This window comes from Eptesicus fuscus, chromosome 5, assembly GCF_027574615.1.
Source record: "Eptesicus fuscus isolate TK198812 chromosome 5, DD_ASM_mEF_20220401, whole genome shotgun sequence".
Lineage (NCBI taxonomy): Eukaryota > Metazoa > Chordata > Mammalia > Chiroptera > Vespertilionidae > Eptesicus > Eptesicus fuscus.
This window is the reverse complement of record NC_072477.1, coordinates 40,890,748-40,913,187: the sequence shown is the minus strand read 5'-3', so window position 1 is coordinate 40,913,187 and position 22,440 is coordinate 40,890,748. Positions and strand designations below refer to the sequence as shown.

The following is a 22,440-nucleotide window of genomic DNA, read 5'->3' as shown; positions in this document are numbered from 1 at the left end:
GTTGCCTTGTAAATATGATACTCCAGACTTTCATTTAACCACTCTAATCAAATATCTAATAATTACCCTTTGCTTTCTATATTCCCATAGCCCCCACGAAGAGGGGGAAAGGATGGTAATCCTCCGTGTCAGCTTTCTTCCCCAGCTCTGAAAAGTCACTGTGGCTTGTTAATCTTGTATATTTAGTGGCATTTCCTGTGCACACATGGGAAAACTCTCATCAGGGGCCCAATCACAGTCACTCCCTTAGGTCGTGTTCTCTAAAACCTTTCATTTGTGGCAACATAAAAACTGCCATGGTGCCTCTCAATTGGGCACAATAAAAAATATTAGACAGCAGTGTATTTGATGTTTTGATTTTTAAGCCAAATACCTATATGACTTTGTAATAATCCAGGCCATTGTGTGTCCTCAGGCAACACACACACACACACACACACACACACACACACACACACACACATATATATATATATATATATACAACGTATTTTCCGGCGTATAAGGTGAATTTTTAACCCAGGAAAATCTTCTATACGCCCAGTCGTCTTATACACTGGAAAATACGAACTATGTATATATATATATATATATATATACATATATATATATATATAAATATATATATATATATTACATAATTTATTGCTCTCTGGTCTAATTATGCAAGTTCTATTTTGAAAGGTCATTTAACATGTTTCTCCCCATTGTCCCTAAAAAAACTGTCCTATATCTATAATAATAAAAATGTAATATGCTAAGTAAACTGGACGTCCTTCTGGACAACCTTCCAGATGAAGCCAGGGCTGCGAGGGAAGCCTGGGTCCCGGGTGCCAAGGGAAACCGGTACTGGCAGCTGAGGGAAGGAAGGCCTACTCTTGCACGAATTTTGTGCATTGGGCCTCTAGTTCTAGATATAAAAGATGTTAGCTTTAAAATGGAAACTATTTTTAAAATATCTAATTACTGTACTGTTTTATCTAATACTTAGTTCCTTAAAATGATTATTGTAACCCTAACCAGTTTGGCTCAGTGGATAGAGCGTCGGCCTGCAGACTGAAGTGTCCCAGGTTCGATTCCAGTCAAGGGCATGTACCTTGGTTGCGGGCACATCCCCAGTTGGGGGTGTGCAGGAGGCAGCTGATCGATGTTTCTCTCTTGTCAATGTTTCTAACTCTCTATCCCTCTCCTTTCCTCTCTGTAAAAAAATCAATAAAATATATTTTTAAAAAGATTATTGTAATTTTAAGCTTGGGGAAAAATATGAATGGAAGAAAGCCAAAAAGTAAAACTTTGCAGATACTGAAGTTTTCTTTGTGCATGTGTGTGTGTATGTGTGTCTTTGTATGTGTGTGTGATTTTCCTTCTAGCTTTTCACTGAGTATGGCAGACTGGCAATGGAGGAAACATTCCTAAAGCCATTTCAGGTAAGTTGGAGTTAACTGATGATAAATTCCTATTAAAATTTCCTGAAGACCATAGCAGTTATTTTAATTAATTGTAAGGGTCTGTTTCTCTGTTTTAAAATTTCACTTCAGAAGCACTTTTGAATACCTATTTAATGCTATTTGATGCAAGGAGAAGATATCAATATGGAAATAAAAATTTAACAAACTGTTTTTTAAAAAAGGGGAAGGAAAAATAAAAGAATGAATAAGATATTTTGGTTCCTGCAAAAATATCAGCTTTTCTCCCCTGAACCAACCCTAGAGATGTCATAAAAAAATAAACATACTATGGAGTGAAAAAGTTGCCTCTTAAAGACTATCTATAGTATGATGGCATTTTTAATATAGCTAAAAAATGAGCATAACTAAATTAATAGCATATTGTTTAAGAACATATACATATGTGTTAAAACTATATTGAAAGCAAAATTTAGGGTAGTGATTACCACTGGAGAGGAGAAATAGGGTACATCAGGGAGGGATACACAGGAAGCTTCACTCTTATTGATATGTTCAATTACTTAAGTGGGTTTGTGGATTCATAGGTTCATTTTACTAATGTGCATAATAATATATATATGTTATTTTATAGGTGTCATATCATAAAAATTGTAAATCTTAAAAAGTCAATAATATGTCTCAAAACAGCAATTACCAACTAGCAAATGTAAGTTATTTTGTATGTATGCAGTTTTTTTTTAAGTATACAGTTCACAATAGCAAAAAACACACACAAAAACTTTGGTAATTAACTCCCATAATATAAAGAGTTTTATGGAGATAAATGCGAAGATCCATTAAAGATCATAAAGGGAAATTTATATAAAACAGTTATATTTCAGATGGGGTGATTTAATGTTATAGAGAATTTAATTCTCCCCAAATTAATCAATAAACTCAATGCAATTTTAATGAAAATTACCACAGGATTTCTAAAGAAACTCAACGTATTGTGCTATAACTTCTATGGAAAAATTAAGTTCTGTTTTTATTTAAATCAGTTTTTAAAAAGAAAATCAAAGTTGGAAGATTGAATACACACTAAGAAACCATACAAAATGAAAATGTTGTGGTCTTGCACAGATACAAGAAAAAAGCCCAATGGAACTAAACAGATGCCAAATATATCCCTATCTATAATAATAAAAATGTAATATGCTAATTAGACCGGACGTCCTTACAGACGACCTTCTGGACGAAGCTGGGGCTGTGAGGGAAGCCTGGGTCCTGGGTGCCAGAGGGAAGTCGGTACCAGCAGTGGGGGGAGGGAAGGCCTACTCTTGCATGAATTTCATGCATCGGGCCTCTAGTATATATAGAAACCTGGTATTCAACAGAGGTGGTGTCATAAACCAGTGGCAAATGGATGGATTAATAGCTGAGATTTGGAAAAATTAATTCACTATTTGAAGAAAAAGTTGAATTTCTGTTAAACACCATATAGATTAGTAAGTTCCAATTGGATTAAAGAACTAAATATGAAAGTTAAAATTATACTAATAGAAGAAAATGCTGGAAAATATCCTTCTGAACTGGGGTGAAGAAACATTTATATATTAAGACTCTCACAAAATAAACCATGTAGTGAAAAATTGATGGGTATTATTACATTAAAATAGAGTATTTCTATTTATCAGAGGATTCTATAAGCAAAGTGAACAGATTGGTAGAAGATATTGACAATGTCAAAAGTCAAATTTGGCCATTCTAATAGATGTGTCGTGGTTCCTTTGCTTATTTTTAATGGGCAAAATGTCCTTACTTAATTGCAGGCTTGGTCCCCTCCAACTGCCCTCCCCTGCAGGCCCGGTCACCCCCAACTGCCCTCCCCTACTGCCCTCCCCTGCAGGCCTGATCGCCCACAACTGCCCTCCCCTGCCGGCCATCTTGTGGTGGCCATCTTGTGACCACACGGAGGTAGTCATCTTGTGCGAGGGCATGATGGTCAATTTGCATATTACCTCTTTATTATATAGGATTTCCAAAAACTTGGAAGCAGCCAAAATGTCCTTTAATAGATAAACTGCATATATCCAGACAATGAAATATTCAGCGTAAAAAAAGGAAATGAGTTATCAGTCTATGAAAGAGACATGGAGAAACATTAAATGCATATTACTAAGTGAAATAAGTCAATTTGAAAAGGCTAAATATTGTATGATTCCAACTATATGACATTCTGGCAGAGGCAAAACAATGGACACAAAGATCAGAGGATGGTGGGGGTAGTGAGGAGTGGAGAAATGAATAGGTAGAGCACAGAGGCTTTTTAAGGCCATGAAAATACTCTATGTGATATTGTAATGATGGGTATATGTCATTATACCTTTGTCCAAGCCCATAAAATGTACAACATTAAGAATGAACCCTATGGATTTTGAGTGATTATGATGTGACAATGTAGGTTCATTGTTGATGAAAAAAAAGAGTGCACCATTCTGGTGAGTGATATTGATAAATGAGGAGGCTATGCATGTATGGGGACAGGTGCTCTACCTATTCATTTCTCCACTCCTCACTACCCCCACCATCCTCTGCACTTTCCTCTCATTTTTCTTGTAAATGTAAAGCTGCTCTAAAAATAGTCTTATAAAACATTAAAATGATAAACTGGACTTAATTTTTAAAAAACAGGCAAAAGATATGTAGACAGTTCACAGAATGGAAACCTGAATGGTTAACACATTTTTGAAGGATGTCAGTTCTCATTGATAATCAGGTAAAAATTAAAATAATGAGATACCACTTTATACTCTTTAAATAGGCAAAATGTGGAACATGGGGTTAATACCATATTATAGCTACAATTTGGATAAATGGGAAAGCCAGGACCTATTGGTGAAAGTCAGATTGGAGCAATCATTCTGTGGAGCAGGGGAAATGTATAAGGATATTGACTGGAGCATTGATAGAGTAGTGGTAGTGGGAAGTTGGAGGCAATTTATTTGTCCACCACTAGAAGAATGGATACATAAGAGCATTCTCTGGAATATTTTGCAACATCCAAAGGGAGTGAACCAGAAGTATACAGAGTAACATGAATAATAGAGTGTTTAAATTCATACTGAATTAAGCAGAAAAAATTTGAGATCTATAACATACTATTTATGATTATTTAAAACACTCTAGATAAACAAAATATACATATTAGAGTTGAGAACAGAAAATTGAGTGACGGGAATGGGGGTCTTGAAAAAATGTGATAAAGAAAAAGGGGCCTTAGCATGGAGAGATGATGGTATACTGTGAGTGAAAGAGTATGAATCCTGGCCCCATGGTCTGGGGAAGCAGGTGGGGTAAGGTAGACTAAAACCAGGTCCTGCTTACAATCTTCTGTATGGTTTACAATACCTACTAGATTCTGTTGTCTTTTTAAAAAGTATTTGTCAGGCTGATAGTTGAAGTGTTGTATGGTAATTAGGATATTTGCTTTGATTTTTGTCTTCTCTAAATCTGTTATTCTCCGGACCCATTGGTATAGACTGGGAAACTGCATTGTAAATTCTGGAAAAGAATGTTAAGTCTTATCAGCAGGCATCACTGCTTCTTACACTTTGCCAGATATACTAAAGTCAAAGAGACCAAGCAATGCTCAGGAGGATAGATAGATAGATAGATAGATAGATAGATAGATAGATAGATAGATAGAGCAAGTCATAGATTTACTGCTTTTGGTTAAAAACACTTGTTGGTAAACTGTTGGCATTATGAAATGTCAATGAAAAAAGTTATGACTAAATGAGTCAACTAACTCCTAAACATGTTTGGATGTGTAAATCCAAATATCTGAAATTGAATTGAGAAATTCATTAAGTAGAAAACATGGCTTCCAACACTACTTAATAATATTTAAGATTAAAAAAACCAAATTCAAACTAAAAAATACTGTACTTCATGAAATTAAAAGATAAGATGCAAATATATTAAAATCTCAGAACATGTAAGATAGCAGCAAAATAATTCACATTTAAATTAGCATGGAGGAAAAAATCCAAAATAAAGTAATTTTGAAATAAAAGTTCAGATAAGTGCAAGCTTTCTTAGCAGATCACTTCTGTCCTCTTCCTCACTCCAGAAAATTCAGTTTTTTCTTTTTTTAAAAAATATATTTTATTGATATTTTTACAGAGAGGAAGAGAGAGGGACAGAGAGTCAGAAACATCGATGAGAGAGAAACATCGATCAGCTGCCTCCTGCACATCCCCCTGCTGGGGATGTGCCCGCAACCAAGGTACATGCCCCTGACCGGAATCGAACCTGGGACCTTACAGTCCGCAGGCCGACGCTCTATCCACTGAGCCAAACCGGTTTCAGCCAGTTTTTTCTATTGTGAATCAGTGTCACCTCTATTACCCACATAAACATGTATTGATATATCCTACATATTTGTAATATTAATAGCTATGTAATGTATTTTCATATTAATATGCCATAATTTGTAAAGTCATTTCCCAATTGTTGAGCATTTGGGGTTTTTTTCACGGTTACTCATAGTAGTGCTATAACACTGATTTTTGAATAATTTCCTAAAGGATTAGTCTCCAAAGGGAAGTTAACAAAGGTTATGTTTTTCATGTATTAAAAAATATATGTGGTCATTTATAGGATATACACAGCATCCTTTGCCCCAGTTGCCTTCCTGAATTTAATTCATTCAAAAAACAGTATTTATGACTTCAAATGTTTTTATCTGAGAAAGTTAGAGTAATTTATAGTCTTGATTTCTCTCTCTCTCTTTCTCTCTCTCTCTCTCTCTCTCTCTCTCTCTCTCTCTATATATATATATATATATATATATATATATATATATACACACACACACACACACACACACAAATCAAGTTTCATCAATGTTGAAAAATGATGGCTTTTGAAATAAGGACCAAGATTCATAGAATTCCGTACATAATAAATGTAAAGCATACAAATTATCTAGGGAGAGGGTGGGGCCAATGGGTGTGCTTTTATTAGCTGGCTCATACCAGTTCACAAGAGCTAACTAGTAAATTTTCAGGAATTATGTAAGCCAATTATTAAACAGTTAGTAGCTTGAAATCAGCCATAGTGTGCATACATAAATTGTTGAATGCTACAAATCAAGGCGTTTTGTTGTTGTTGGATGGGAGCAATAGGCAAGGATATAGGGAATTTGACACTGTAGATAGATAAATAGAATATAGATTGTTGATATGAAAAAAAAAGACTTCATATTTGATCCTATTCTACACATGGTCCTCATTATGTCGACTTGGGAAGGTGTCCAGTGAAAAAGACCAAGAAATGAAACTAAAATCTCCCAAGAAAAATGCAAAATATAGCCAAATCCACATATTTGGTTTCATTTATCCTGGTTCATGAACTTCTATTTTGTAAAAGTTGCTTCATAGCTAACTTCTATTTTCAAAACACATGTTTTAGGTGTAATTGTTCTGAATACAAGTTGTTATATTTTATTTTGACAAAAATTGGCATATAATTAAAGATAGTGGACATAGGTATTTTTAAATTCTCCTCTCCACAAGAATCTCTTTTTTCCCCACAAGAATCCACAAAACAAAACAAGAAGAGAGAGAGAAGAGAGGCTCTACCTTAGTGAAACAAGAAATATCCATAAGGCAAACTAAGAAGCATTCATTTTTAAGGAAAGAAGATGTGAGCCAAAAATTTTATATCCAGCAAAATTAACTTTCAAGTATAAATGGCACAAACTGTTATCAACATATAAGAATGCAAAAAATAGTGTTCCCATGAGCCCTTGATGAGAACTCTACCAAAGAATGCACTTCAGATAAGCAAAGATGACATAACTTCGATCAAATCAGAGATAATCATATACCATGTGCCTCCTGATAAAAGGACACTCTGCTTCCCATAGTCGAGCCAAAGAAATAAAACCTGTGTCAGACCAAGCCTCTGTCTCTAGCTGCCAATTTGCAGGAAACCCAGAGGACAAAGGAACATGTTGAACTGCTTCATGAATATGCAATCAGCAAGGTCCCAGTTATGGGAAACTCTACAGGTCAAATTCCTAGGTTCTCCAACAGATGAGCTGTAAAGGGGAAAAAGGGTGGAAGAGGAACCTGTAGATTAAATGAGAATTAAAAGACATAATTTTAATGGGCGAGTCTGAAAGATTCAGTTAGAAACTCAGAAAATATAAATTTTGTTTAAAACATTGATTTTAGAGAGAGGAAGGGGAGAGAGAGAAACATCGATGCGAGGGAAAACATTGATTTGGTTTACCTTCCATATGCTGGGTGTGCCCTGACTGGGAATTGAACTGGCCACCTTTTAGTACAAGACAATGCTCTAACCAATTGACCACACTGGCCAGTGCAGAAAATGTACTTTTAGAAGGATCATTTAAAGATAGCTAATTTCATAAAATATGATTTTTTCTTTATTACCTACATTTTTTTTCAGAAACAAAAATTGAAATATCTCTTAATCTAATTTATAAGAAGCATATTTTAATCAGCCCTTAGATCATAAACTACATGTTTTATACTTAACTTTGAGGAGCAGTGCAGCAGGGATTTTGAAGTAAGACCCAAGTTTACTGAAATTCTTTCATCTCTGGCTGTGTGAATTTGAGCAAGTTACTTAATGTCAGATGAGGGTGGAGATGATTTTTTATATATCTCTTTTGAAAAGAATGATAAAGTATAACCTATCTCTTAGAGCTGTTATAGGAATATATGAAATATCATGTGTACAATTCCTGGTATTGAAGCTGGCATATTATAGGCACTCTATAAATGAAAGCTAAGCCCTAACCTGTTTGGTTCATGGATAGAGCGTCGGCCTGTGGACTAAAAGGTCCCAGGTTCGATTCCGGTGAAGGGCATGTACCTTGGTTGTGGGCACATCCCCAGTAGGAGGTGTGCCAAGAGGCAGCTGATCGATGTTTCTAACTTTCTGTCCCTCTCCCTTCCTCTCTGTAAAGAATAAAAAATATATATTAAAAAAATAAATAAATGAAAGCTAATATTACATTGGTTTCAATAGGTCTGGAGTGGAGCCCAAGAATTCTGTACTTTTAAAAAAGCCTCCCAAATGATTTTAATGATTGTTCTAATTTGGGAAACATAATCACTGATAAAATCCTTCTGGCTGTGAACAAATATTTAACTTGAAGAATGATTATCAATGATTTTCTTAGAATAGTGGAAACACAGACTTGTGTGCATGCATATGAGCCTATCCAACGGTTAAGTTCAACAGGGGGTTGGGGCATCCGTGGGGAGGGGTGTGGGATGAGAATGGGGGGATGAGGACAAATATGTGACACCTTAATCAATAAAGAAATTAAAAAAAAAGAATAGTGGAAACACTGGAAAATATCTAGGAGAAGGGCAAAATAAATTATGGTCTATCTATGTGCTGAAATACCATGTTGCCATTAAAATCAAAATCAAATAGCTAACAGAGCACTAACTAGGTATCAGGCACTATTCTAAATGTCTTATATATTATCTCATTTATTAGTCCTGTGACGTGGGTCTATTATTATCTCTAATTGACAGATGAGGAGGCTAAAAATGTATATAACATTACAAATAAAAATTGTGAAGCTGAAACATTTCTAAACTATCAATAATAAAAAATGTTTTATAATAAGAAATTGGCTTCATTAGAAGAAAGACTGAATTAGCTTTCTAACAAAAAATATTTCAAAATCTTCATATGAAGAAGTGATAAAATCATTTGTAGCCAGAAACTGTAGAGGGAAAAATATATTACAAAGGTATGTTAGTTATTTTGCTGGAGTGTGTATGTAAGAGAGAGACTTGTTAGCTTTTTTGAATTAGTAATTTATTTTTCTCATTCTAAATAAATATTCACTTTTAAGCCCAATTTTGTATTCTTTTTCTTAGTGAGCCTTCCCCCTACAGTTTGTGTAAGATTCAGGCCCCACAAAACCCAGATTACCACCCCTTTTTATACCATTTATGCATAATGAGAACCCCTATAGAAGAGAGTGGGACACATGTAATAGAGGAAAAATATCTAGAGAGTAATAGACGAAACGTTCCTCAAATAAAACTTGAATCTTCATAAAAAGCTGTTTGAAAACCACCAAGGTGAATGTACCCTACCAAGAAATGAGACAGAGATGCCCTCAAATTGGCTCTCAATTGGCACTATGTAACTAATCAATTTTGGGGCAGCTTTTGGTTTACTCTTAGTGGAAATAGCTAGGATGTCTAATAGAGGAGAGACTGCTCAGAAACTGTCAAATATTTTATGTTTGCTTTAATTCCCCAATGTGGTAAAGAATATTTGAATAGTATTCTTTAATTGGTTTCAATTAAAAAGCAGTGGGAGGCAAGTTAGAATATCCTTATCAATTCTTTCTTCAAATTATTTCATAGAGTCTGATATTTCTTGTTCGAGACTGGAGTTTCCCATACGAATTTTCTTATGGATCTGATGGTGGCTCCAAATTCTTGGAAAAACGCCTCAAGGTTTGTTAGATATTTAGGTGCATGAAATTTCACCATTAGTAATCTAGAATTGTTTTCGTTGAATGATTTGCTGAATACTTAGTAGCCAAAATCTCATTTGACCCTCATAGTATCTCTATGAATAAACTAAGACAGATACTTAATAAAATACTTTCAGAATTACAATTTTCAAATGTTTTCAATAATTATGATACAGATAAAGAGTTCTTTTGTAGGTATCTATAAAACAATGATTTATTTGAAAAAACAAAGCTTTAATTTGAAGAATTAAGTTAGTTCAAGACCAACAGTGCAAATATTTGGATTCATGTTTTAGCAGAGGTTTAAAGGTCAATTTAACAAAAATATCTAATTTTGAAATCCCCAATCTTATAACATTTTGCTAGTAGTTCACAGAAAGTAAAATTAGAAGACTTTCCATTTTTTATGTCATGGTAGTTTAATATTGACTGATTTACATTGAACAGATAGCACACAAAAATACCTACTGAGAAGTCCGAAAAAAAAAAAAAAAAGATTTAAAAAATTTTCTTTATAATCGGAATTTCTGAGCTTACCTTTTTAGGTTTATAATTACTTTTAGGGTAATTCGTACTATTAACTGTCAAATACATGTAAAAAAAAGTGCAACTTAGATTATAAACACCTATCTATTCAGATGCTTTCCTAGAATTTGAATGTATACCTACCAGGTGACAAGAAGCTGTTCTGAGTATCTCCTGAAAAGAAGGGAGGAATATTTTATGATCTATTCATGTCTCCTGTGAGTACTTTGAATTAAAATAGGAATTTGTAGGAACTAGCTAGAGTAAAGCACCACTAATTTGTATTAAAAAAAAAAGGGGGGGAGGGGCGGGGGGGAAAAGGCCCATCTGAGTTGGCATAAGAATAGACATATAAATGTGGGCCAAGATAGAAAATATAAGATGCCACAGACTTCTTTGAAGTTCAGCTTATATTGAAAGTTGTTTAAACTTCAGGATGATTTACTCCTGCAGGTCTCAGGGAACCAGCATGAAGAACTACAGAATGTTCGAAAACACATCCATTCCTGTTTCACCAAAATTTCCTGTTTTCTGCTACCTCATCCTGGCTTAAAAGTAGCTACCAATCCAAACTTTGATGGAAAACTGAAAGGTTTGTCTGTCTTTTAATGAATATGTTTACATCACTTAGTCCGATATAAAAATGTCATTTATCTGCTGGGCTTATGACTGCTTGTTCATTCACTGACGTGAGGCTGGTGATTAGAAATGGTCAGAATTGTGATTCCTGGGCTGGTGCTAGAGCGCCTCCCTGGTGAACTGTGAGATTCTGTGGCTGCTGAATATGTGCATTGAGAAAAGAGGCTAAACCCTGAGTTCACTTGGAGGCAGTAGTCTTCACCTTTTTGCAGAGGTTCCTGCTCACCTTTGTGCATTGAGAAATGCTCCTTAATGTCTTCCTGTGTAATTTTTCTTATTTACATTAAAGGGGGAAATATGTCTATATTCCTGGGATGTTGCATTAAGTTATATAATAAGAGATTGAAATATTTCATGGTACTGAATTCAAGTCCTTTAAAACTGCTACTAAATAATTATAAATTATTAAAAGCTTCACTAAAAAGGAGATCCTCTTCTGAATGAGGAACAGTATTTTAAAAACCAAAAGCACTGGAGTGTTTTTCAAATAGTATGTATTAATAGTATGTAATTCTCTCTTGAACAGAGGCATGTCTAACATTTTAAGATTCCAAAGCAAGAATTAATGAGGAAAAAATAAATATTCCAAAGCAACTAAACTTGTTAAAGAGGGGGTAGAAGTAGGATATGGGGAAGCAGAAGTTAATCTTTCCTAATAGATAATCACCAGGCCTTTAGATGTTTGCTTTGTAGTTTATACAGGAAGTACAAAGACATTTCTGACTTTTTTACTTGTAAACCTAGCATTGAGTACACCACTAAAGTTCAGCCATTTGCTTAATATGCGGTGGCCTTTCTGCATCGTGCCAGGGCTGGTGAGACAGTGACATACATTTTTCAGCACAGTTGTTCTGAAAGGGCTTTCAAGTTACTTTTTAAAAAAGGACAACATAACTGGCCGTTTTGAAAAGCAAACCTATCCCCCCCACTCCCAAATAGATCCATGGTATTTACTCTCAGATACTTTATATTTAGCTATGGCAGTTAGTATCATAAATAGATCCCCAAATTTTCAATCATCAGCTTTGTTTTTATACATGTTTTAAATGATCTTACCTTTATAATAACAGAACAAATAGAGTAGGCTATTGATGCATGGATTCCAGGGTCCTACAATTTCACTGTCACTTATGAATTCCAATCTACGAGTGAACACACAGACCTCTTGATACTATGCAATTACTTAATGGCTTCCCTGTATTTTGAATCAATTACATAAAAAGAGGGCTTCCCACAAGGCCTCTCTTTCTTCTCTGGAGTTGGGAGCTGTAAACAGGCAGAGAAGGGACAGGCCTTCAACAATAGTCTTTTATTGGACAAAAAGTACTCTGGCTTGTTCTGTTTCTGTGGTATACATCTACAGTTTTTAAATTAACTGATACATTTTGCAATGAAAGATCTCAAGGAGAGAATTTAAGACAAATCATGCAGATTTGTAACAAATCTGTTCTCCAAATTGATTTACATTTAAACATGTATTGACCCACACAATTGGTTTACAGTTACCCATAAGTTATGAATTTATCAAAGTAGCTAGCCTGAGAGAGAGCAATGAAAGGCAGATTTAGTTTCCCATCAAACATTCCATTTTTATGAGGTTTGTAGAACTGCTGCAGAATCCTGCTGTGTGCTGAAATGTTCTATTTTGCCTGTTTCTCGTTGGGCATATATTGGTTTTCCGTCCCATCCTGAATCTTATAATTTGGTATGATTTCTATCCAGGATGTCTTGTGTGCTGGCCATGCTATTCTCCAGAGGGCTGGCATCTGAGTGTTTGCCTCTGGGGAAGAAATGTCTCTGAATATAAAAACGTGCAAAAATTGTTCTTTGATAATAGTTTCTCAGACACTTTTCACACACAGAAATAACTTTCAAGTTCATTATTAATAGTAATAATTGTTATAATAATAACTATTTGTTCATGGTCCCTCACATTATTAAATTTATCTAGTTCTAGTGTTATTTAAAACTTAAAATACTATGATTAAATTTAATTGCCATTAGTTTAATAACTTCCCACATAGGAAATAAAAAGGACCAAAAGCACTGAATTACAATCATTCATGCTACATTCAACCACGCCTCACCAAGTGCCTACAGAATGCCTCTCTTCGTATAGCAAATCCAATCTTTTGGTTACCTTTTTTGGAGGTTGCTCTGTGTTACAGTGCCCCAAGTAGAACGACCAGGTAACCACACCATATATTGTGGAGCTGCATCCTTAGCAGCTCAGGTAAGACTTCAGAAAGCATAACCAAGACCATCGCAAGGTGATTATTGTTAAAAAGTTGTTTCTAATGACTTGTCAGAGTCAGGTAATCCTGAGAAAATATCTACCTTGGTTAATGTACGCAGCAGCACTACACCAGTGCATCTGCCCTGCCGAGATCTTATGCATCATGTCCTCATTTATTGTGACAGATAACCACTCTGGCCTAGTCCCTGAACTCCTAGCAAGGTTTTACTCTTGTGGAAATTATTGAAGAAATGATGAAAATAGAACATCATCCTGAATAATCATCTACCCACACATATTTATTGATCAGTTGCAATGAGCCAAAGCTGATTAGTATAGTTCTGTAATTTGATCTGAACTGGACTGCAGATGTTCTGGATTATGTACTTTACTAGTGGCCCGGTGCACGAAAATTCATGCACTGGTGGTGGGGGGGTCCCTCAGCCCAGCCTGCCCCCTCTCACAGTCCGGGACCCCTGACGGGATGACCTTCTGATGGCTTAGGCCCGCTCCCCATAGCAGCAGTCTGGCCTCCCTCTGTGGGAGGCAACTGGCCAATCAGGTATATAGATACTTTCTGAAGGTAGCACGGACTCCTTCCTTATTTCTTTCCTCTGTGTTTGGAGAATAGGGGACTAAAAGGTGGAGATAGAACTGTGGCCAGGCCTGGGGCTTTTGTAGGCAACGGAAAGAGGGAGAGGGCTGGGGAAAGTCTAGACACGGTTTGCTTCAATTGTCCTCCCTTCCTCTGGGCCCCTCCCTCCGTTTTTTTTCTTGTCGTGGTGGACGCTCGGGCCTCGGACCGACAGGAGCCCAGTGACGGTGGGGTTCAGCCCCTTCACTTCTCAGCTGAACGTACAGCTGCCTCACATTCCAAGCGGGGCTGTTTTCAAGTGGCTAAAGCGCTGGGAATTCACGCCTCCCAGCCTTTCCGCTCTCGGTTTCCTCCTTGGGTCTGTTGCAAACTTTACCGAGACACTGAAGCAGCTCTGCCCTGGTAGTTCTGCACCGGCCCCTGCCCGGCCCCGCCGGGCACTCTTCCTGGAGGTCTCCAGGTCCACAGTCTGCCCTCGGGGAGGTCACCCAGAGCCCGTTCCTCTGGGCAGGTGGGGCAGGGGGGCTAGCTTGGAGAGCTGGAGGAAGATGGCAGAGTAAGAGTTGTATGAACCAGTGCCTGCTCAGCCAGACTTCCTAAGCTCCCCACCGGGCTCAGGCCGGGCCCCTTCCCCACGCCAGGAGGATCCTGGCTGAGGTCCCCTCCCTGCACCCAGCGCCCTCCTCCCTGTTCTACCACTGGGGGGTGGGAGCAGCTTGCCCACTCTGGACCCTGCCAGCCCAGCAGGCGGTGGCGCAGGAGGTGTGGCCTAGGTCGCCAGTGGCCGCAAGCCTCCTCCCCTTCCTGAAGCGTGGGGCGGGGTCACAGCAGCTCGCAGCTGCCCCTGGGTGCCGTGCATGGCAACACCACTCACCGCTGAGCCACTGTTGGCCCGGGACCTGTGGAGGCTGGGGTGGCCTTGGGCTCCTGTTGGCCCACCGAAGCCAGACTTGGCTTGGCCGCCCGCCCCCACTGCCCCAGGGCTGTGCGTGCCCCACGGGCCTCATTGCCCTCGTGAATCGCTGCAGCCCAACCATCCCGTCCCAAGAAGTGGTTGTCCCCATCGCCATGGCTCACTCCCTGGTGCAGTCGGGCCTGCCCGCAAGGCAAGCACGTAGGCAGGAGCTGGGCCCCTGAGGGGAGGGAGGAGGGATGCGCGGGCCGGGGTAGAAGTGGGGACCTTGGCGGTGTAAACACAGCCCCCCCACACCATGCCGGCCCCTTGTGCCACATTCCCGGACCCCCAGGAACCCCTGCCCGGCACCGCGCTCTCGGGCCTGGGGTGGGGGTGAGGGACCTGGGGCTGCGGCCTGGAGGTGGCCCTCGCTGGCTTGGAGTCGCAGTGGTCGGTCAGGGAGGATGCGGGGTGCCATGAGGCAGCCTCACACAAGTCCCTGCTGCAAGTCCCTGCCTCTCTCTCTTTCCAAGAGGTCAGCAGTTCAGCCTGCTCAGCATGCTGCGCGTGCAGCCTGGCGTTGGGTCAAGCCTTTGGCCGTTTTGGATGTTATGGACACTGGCTCTTTATATATACGTATATAGTGTTCAACTAATACTGTTAGCAAGAGCTAAATTATGTTCATATTTTATGAATCTAAAATTGAAATACCTGGCATTGGTCTCAGTAGACCAAGGCTAATGCCATCTTCAGAACACATTTTAAATCAAAATATGCTCATTACTTTTGATTACCACACTTGCCAATGGATTAGATGTACAGGTGTATCTTATTCCATTCCAATTTTATAAGGAAATTGGGGGGACGGTCTAAGTACATGTTTTGAAAGTGATTTAAAAGTGGTTTTATATGGAGAAGGCCTTTTTTATCTTATACAGAAATTCAGAAAAAATCATACATTATAGATACACTAGAGGCCCGGTGCATGAAACTCGTGTACTGGAGGGCTGTCCCTCAGCCCAGCCTGCATCCTCTCCAATCTGGGACATCCCTCTCACAATCCGGGACTGCTGGCTCCTAACCACTCGCCTGCCTGATTGCCCCTAACCACTCTGCCTGCCAGACTGATCACCCCCCAATTGCCCTCCCATGCCAACCCGATGGCCCCCAACTGCCCTCCCCTGCCAGCCTGATGGCCCCCAACTGCCCTCCCCTGCCAGCCCAATGGCCCCAAACTGCCCTCCCCTGCTGGCTTGGTCCCCCCCAACTGCCCTCCCCTGCCATCCTGGTTGCCCACAACTGCCCTCCCCTGCCGGCCATCTTGTGGTGGCCATTTTGTGGTGGCCATCTTGTGATGACATGGGGGTGACCATCTTTTGATGACGTGGGGTGGCCATCTTGTGACAACATGGGGGCAGCCATCTTGTGATGACATGAGGGTGCGAGGGCCACATAGGTTTTTATTAGTATAGATAGTAATATTCTACAGATGCTGAAAAAAAGCATGAAATCATATAGCAATAAAGAAACCTATTAGTATCAGTGAATACAGATACATAGCAGGCAACAAAACACAACACACGAATCTGGTAACATAATACAAATACCAGTATTGTATTTCAGTGAATACTGATAACTAAATAGCACACCACAAGAACAAATACATTTGATTAAATCTATATATAATACAAAACAAAATAAGTAAAATTGGTACAGTGCAAAATAAATTCGAATAAACTACACAGATAGTGATAAAGCATGAGCAGTAATTTCAAAGCTGTACAAAAGGTGAAGCAAAATAAGTCTGAAGGATTTCTATCTGCTCATGCATGCCATAAAAGCAGAAAGCAAGAGAAGAGAAATATGAATTCTGATGTAAACTGGTATTGCAATGTATATTGGAGCTATAAAAACAAGCAGGGAAAATGCAAACACAATCATAAGGTTTTCATCTTTAGCCTTAAAACCTCGGATATCATCAATTCCAAAGTCTGAAAACTCAGTGACTCTGCTGAAATTCAGATTAAAAAAATTATATGTAGCTATTGCATTTACTTAGATATCAAGTCTCTGGACATACATTGTTTTTTACATATATAATGTGTATTTTTCTATATGTTTTGAAATAATGATTTAATACATTATCAGTGTTCAAAATACTTCTTTAAAGACCTATTTGCTGTGTTACTTTGCTAAGTCTCTAATGTTAAGATTAACCTAATGCTATGATAAATAACTCCAACTACCTCTGATCTGCTTGCTAAATTAGGTCGCCATGTTATTTTGAGTTTCACCACTAGAGGTAGCATCATCATCCCTATCTTTTTGAACTTCAGTTTCTAGTTACATCATACCCACTATACACTTTTCATAAGGTGGGCACACTAAACACAACAATTTTGAATATATTTTCTGGAGGGAATACATCTTCTCAGCTGGAAAATATCTGGCTTTTCTCCCCATTTATGAGCCTATATATAATACTACAAAAAAGAATAAAGACAGAATACATGAAATGTTTATGTGAATAGGGTGTAAAATATTTGAATAACGTTTAATATCAAGAAAGCTATTTTATAGGTGGAAGACAAGATAAATGTGTAATTGAAGTGGCGATAAGAAAGACCAGCAGTAGAAAGTCTGGGCAAAGTGGGTCATCCACCCTAAGAAAAGTGGGTTCCAGGAGTTGTTTAGATGATAGGAAAGTGATAGCTTTATCACTGGGGAAGAAACAGGGGAAATCAAAGGATGTATTATTGTATGGCCTGGAGGACTAGATAGAATTTTAAAAATAATTAATTTGCTTTTACTTGTAGAAATAGATGATGAATTCATCAAAAACTTGAAAATACTCATTCCTTGGCTACTTAGTCCTGAGAGCCTAGATATTAAAGAGATCAATGGGAACAAAATCACCTGCCGAGGTCTGGTGGAGTACTTCAAGGTATTGCTCTCATTTCTAGCACATTTGTGAGTACTTAGATTTGACATGTTTGGAATGCAGTTCCCACTTGAAGCTGCAACAACAAAAATTATAGACTCTGTAATATGGGGCAAAAGTATGAGGAATCCATACAAATGATGAAAAATTATGAGATTCCCAAGAGGAACTTGTTTTCTGAAATCATTTTTTGAGGGAACTCCTTGAGGTAACTTTCCTGTCCCCTTTTATCTAGAGGGAAACATATATTGAAATATGGATGTATCTAAGAATTGGAAATATCTTTTTTTGGGGGAGGGGTGTTTCCCAGGGTCCAAACCACATAGTCCTCAGTCATGATCTGTATTGAATTTTACCTTCATTCTGAAGATTTTCTCAAAGGGGGCTACACCCTGCCTTCCTACTGGAGAACATGCTTCCGCATTTCCCATTCTGCACCAAGGGCCAATTTGAAGTGGAATTATTTTAAATTTGCATTTACCTATTTACCTCAGGTAGCACTGAGTACAATGCTTTTTTTTTTTTTTTAACCAACCCACAAAAATAGTGAAGAATTTCAGTTACCAATCTAATTTGTGTATTGGTGATCTAAGGACTAAATTATCAATTTTTAAAATCAACATTCTGTCATTTAAAATGCACTCATATACCTCCTGTGTGATTACTGACCATCACTCTGAGCAATAAAGGATATGTTATCTAAAAATTGAATTCTTACTGTGCATAACACTGTGGAGGAGCTTAGAATTTAGTAGGAGATTCAGGACCCTTACACAATTCTGTTCCATGAAGTTTATGACATCAGCAGGTACAAATTCCTGTGGTAACTGAAAAAGAAAGGTTACTATTCGCAGAGGGATCTGAGAGAGTGTTTAAAGGAGGTAGAAGTGAGCTAAGCCTTCAAGAGGAGTAGGATTGGCAAGTGGAGATGTGTAAAAAGGGCCTTTCAGGAAAGGGGAACAAAAACTAAGAGGGAATTAAAGTATGAGAAAAAGATAATTAGTTCCTGAAACTGCCAAGACCTTATTTTTTTGGTACTGTCAAGACCTTATTCCAGGCGTCCTCAAACTACGGCCAGCGGGCCACATGCGGGTGTTTTTGCCCTTTTGTTTTTTTACTTCAAGATAAGATATGTGCAGTGTGCATAGGAATTTGTTCATAGTTTTTTTTTTAAACTATAGTCCGGCCCTCCAACGGTCTGAGGGACAGTGAACTGGCTCCCTGTTTAAAAAGTTTGAGGACCCCTGCCTTAGACCTTAGAATACAATTTGACAGAATTACAGAAATATTGAATAGAACTACTTGAACATGAGTCTTTCTTTTTTTCTTTTTAGGCTTATATAAAGATTTATCAAGGTGAAGAATTACCACATCCCAAATCCATGTTACAGGTATTTATTAATCATGAGGCATGACACTTTAAAACATTCTGTCATACAGCTAAGATTTCCTTAGCTTTATGCCATGCTAAGCAAAAGATGTGCCTCAATCTGGTTGTCAGAAATTATCAAATTAAAATAATAGACAGAATGATTTATTAGAAGATTATTTTTCTAATAACTGCCTATTTGTGTTCAGCTAAACATTTTCACATAAACATACAGCACCCTCACTTGTGCTGAGATACATACACTTTATACCAAAGAGTTTTCATTCTCTTTGTACTATATTTGTTTAGAAAACAGACTCACACATGTAACAAGAAGTAGAAAAGCAGGTTTTAAACAAGTGGTGAAACTGGCCTTTTCCTTACTTATTTAAAACATTTCTTAAAGTTCTTGATAGTTTCTTTTTGTTATCAGATACACTGTTCTATCAGTATAGCAGTCCTTAAATTTGACATTATATATATATATTACTATATATTAGTTCCATGTTTTTGGGTTTATAGATTTTCCCCAACCCTCAATCTGGTGAAAGGCTTAAAAATGTTGAGGGAAAAAAATCTTCCAAATGAAAATTCATTTTAGAACTATGGTTTATTTATTTACTTTTAATACATTTTTTATTGATTTCAGAGAGGAAAGAAGAGGGAGAGAGAAAAAGAAACATCAGTGATAAAAAAACCATTGATCAGCCGCCTCCTGCATGCCCCAGTGTGGGGACTGAGCCCACAAGCTGGGCAACATGCCCCAACCAGGAATCAAAACGACCTCCTAGTCCCGTGGTCGGCAAACTGTGGCTCGAGAGCCACATGGGGCTCTTTGGCCACTTGAGTGTGGCTCTTCCACAAAATACCACGGCCTGGGCGAGTTTATTTCGAAGAAGTGGCGTTAGAAGAAGTTTAAGTTTAAAAATTTTGGCTCTCAAAAGAAATTTCAATTGTTGAACTGTTGGTATTTGGCTCTGTTGACTAATGAGTTTGCCGACCACTGTCCTAGTCCACAGGTCAACTCTCAACCAGAGCCACACTGGCTGGGCAGAACTATGGTTTATTGAGTAAACATATATGTATTATATATTTTGAAATTTTAGTTTTACTAATTTTTAAAAATATAGAAGAAATATTTCAATGATTTAAAATTATTTGATGATCTTGGGTTTTTGCACATTTCTTGCTCATGATGCTTATAAATGAGAACTGCCTGTGGAAATTGATATGAATTCCATTTTACATAATATTTTGTACTTTGTCCAAAGGCCACAGCAGAAGCTAACAATTTAGCAGCCGTAGCAAATGCCAAGGATACATACAACAAAAAAATGGAAGAGGTAAGAATTAAATTATATTTTAAACAAAATTAGTATTTTTTCCATGAAATACTGATTTCATTCCTTTTTCTTCCACGTTATACTGTATAAACATACAAAAAGGCAGCTTTGACTTATTCTTTCCCTGTCTATGTGTATCACATTTCTATTTATTGTATTCCTAAAATATCTTAAAAGAAACCAAGAAAAGAACACTAGGTATGCACAATTTTCAACATATTTAAATGTTACTTCTATATTTAATAGACACATTTTTATTTTTGTCAGATCTTCCCACCAATTTATAAGATTTAGTGGCTAAAATAACATGCTACTCTCTCCACTTCACCTCCCTTCATTCCACAGTTCCAGAATTTCTATCTTAGCTATAAAAACCTGTTAGGAAAAAAGAAATTAAACTTTAAGGGCTAATATTTCTACATACCATATTTCCTTTTTTGTTTTAACAATCTCAATGAGGATGCACCTAAAAATTATTATGTATATATACTAATGTAATGGGTCTTTTTTCCCCCTGAAAATGTTATAAAATTAAAATTACATTCAAAATTGATGGAGTCAAGAGAAATATAGTATATGAAATGGTGTTTATGACATAACTAAGGGGTAATTAGAATGAGAGTACCTTTATGTAGTTAAATCTCAAATAACCAAAGTGAATGGTATAAATAACAGATTTCCCTTGTAACTTCTGAAGAAAACAGAAAATGTGGTCCAAGAACATTTAATATATTTCCATTTAGTCTCTTGAAGAAAATACTGCCTGGGCTCCATTGAAACAAAAAGCAGTGAAATGGCCAAATAAAGCTTTTAATGATTTTACTTTAGAGCTTTATAGCATTGCTCATTGTTTTAAATTAAACTTCATTTGTCAAAATTGTTTCAGTGCAGTTAGAAAAAATTTCCTAAAGGGACTAGTTTTCTTGAATTTAGATTCATTCTGTAAATGCACTCAGTTTGCAGTTCACTTTGTGTCATGCCTTTTCATCTTGGATTAAGTTATGGATATTCTTTCCCGTGTCAAAAAGAAAATAAAAATTAAGAATTATTTTATATAAGTAACCTATAAAGCAACAGTCCCACTTATAGTCACACCTGACAGTTATTAACTGTGGATATGTGGGTTGACAAAACATATGCAGACTTCTTGGTTATTACTATGTTCTAACAAATTTAAGTGAAAATGTTTACAGTTGCTAATTTTACTCTGCATTGCATAAACAATACTTCTGCATCTGATACAGATTTGTGGTGGTGACAAACCATTTCTGGCCCCTAATGACCTGCAGACCAAACATCTGGAGCTTAAGGAAGAGTCTGTGAAGCTATTCCGAGGGGTGAAGAAGATGGGTGGGGAGGAATTTAGCCGGCGTTACCTGCAGCAGTTGGAGAATGAAATAGATGAACTTTATATGCAGTATATCAAGCACAATGATAGCAAAAATATCTTCCATGCAGCTCGTACTCCAGCCACACTGTTTGTTGTCATTTTTATCACATATGTGATTGCTGGTGTGACTGGATTCATTGGTTTGGACATCATAGCTAGCCTATGCAATATGATAATGGGACTGACCCTTATCACCCTGTGCACCTGGGCATACATCCGGTACTCTGGAGAATACCGAGAGCTGGGAGCTGTAATAGACCAGGTGGCTGCAGCCTTGTGGGACCAGGTAGGAACATTTTACTTCTCTTCAACCAAATTCAGCACACATTTGATTGTCTATATTATATACAGGGCATTATGTTAAGATGTTGGAAATATACAGATGAACATGACTTAGGGGCCCAGTTTTCAAGAACTTTAGAATATGTAAAGATGGCCAGATACAACCAAACTAACTGTATAATATAATATGTGAAGTCCCAACAACTGTTTTCCAATTAACAATTCAATATTTTTCAAAAATACATGGATTAGGCAGTGGTTTTATTTTTTTATCCTAAAAGAAAAAGTT

General features: G+C 37.5%; 1 protein-coding gene across 1 annotated transcript in view; it reads left to right on the top strand.

Annotated features, from left to right (window-relative positions):
- Positions 1-22,440, top strand: part of ATL1 (atlastin GTPase 1) — a 44,751-nt gene that overhangs the window by 18,550 nt on the left and 3,761 nt on the right. The window contains exons 6-12 of the mRNA XM_008139068.3: positions 1,371-1,427; positions 9,824-9,916; positions 10,915-11,053; positions 17,643-17,770; positions 19,102-19,158; positions 20,408-20,479; positions 21,724-22,155. Of these exons, the coding sequence (XP_008137290.1) occupies positions 1,371-1,427; positions 9,824-9,916; positions 10,915-11,053; positions 17,643-17,770; positions 19,102-19,158; positions 20,408-20,479; positions 21,724-22,155 (978 nt within the window). The remainder of the gene's footprint in view (positions 1-1,370; positions 1,428-9,823; positions 9,917-10,914; positions 11,054-17,642; positions 17,771-19,101; positions 19,159-20,407; positions 20,480-21,723; positions 22,156-22,440) is intronic.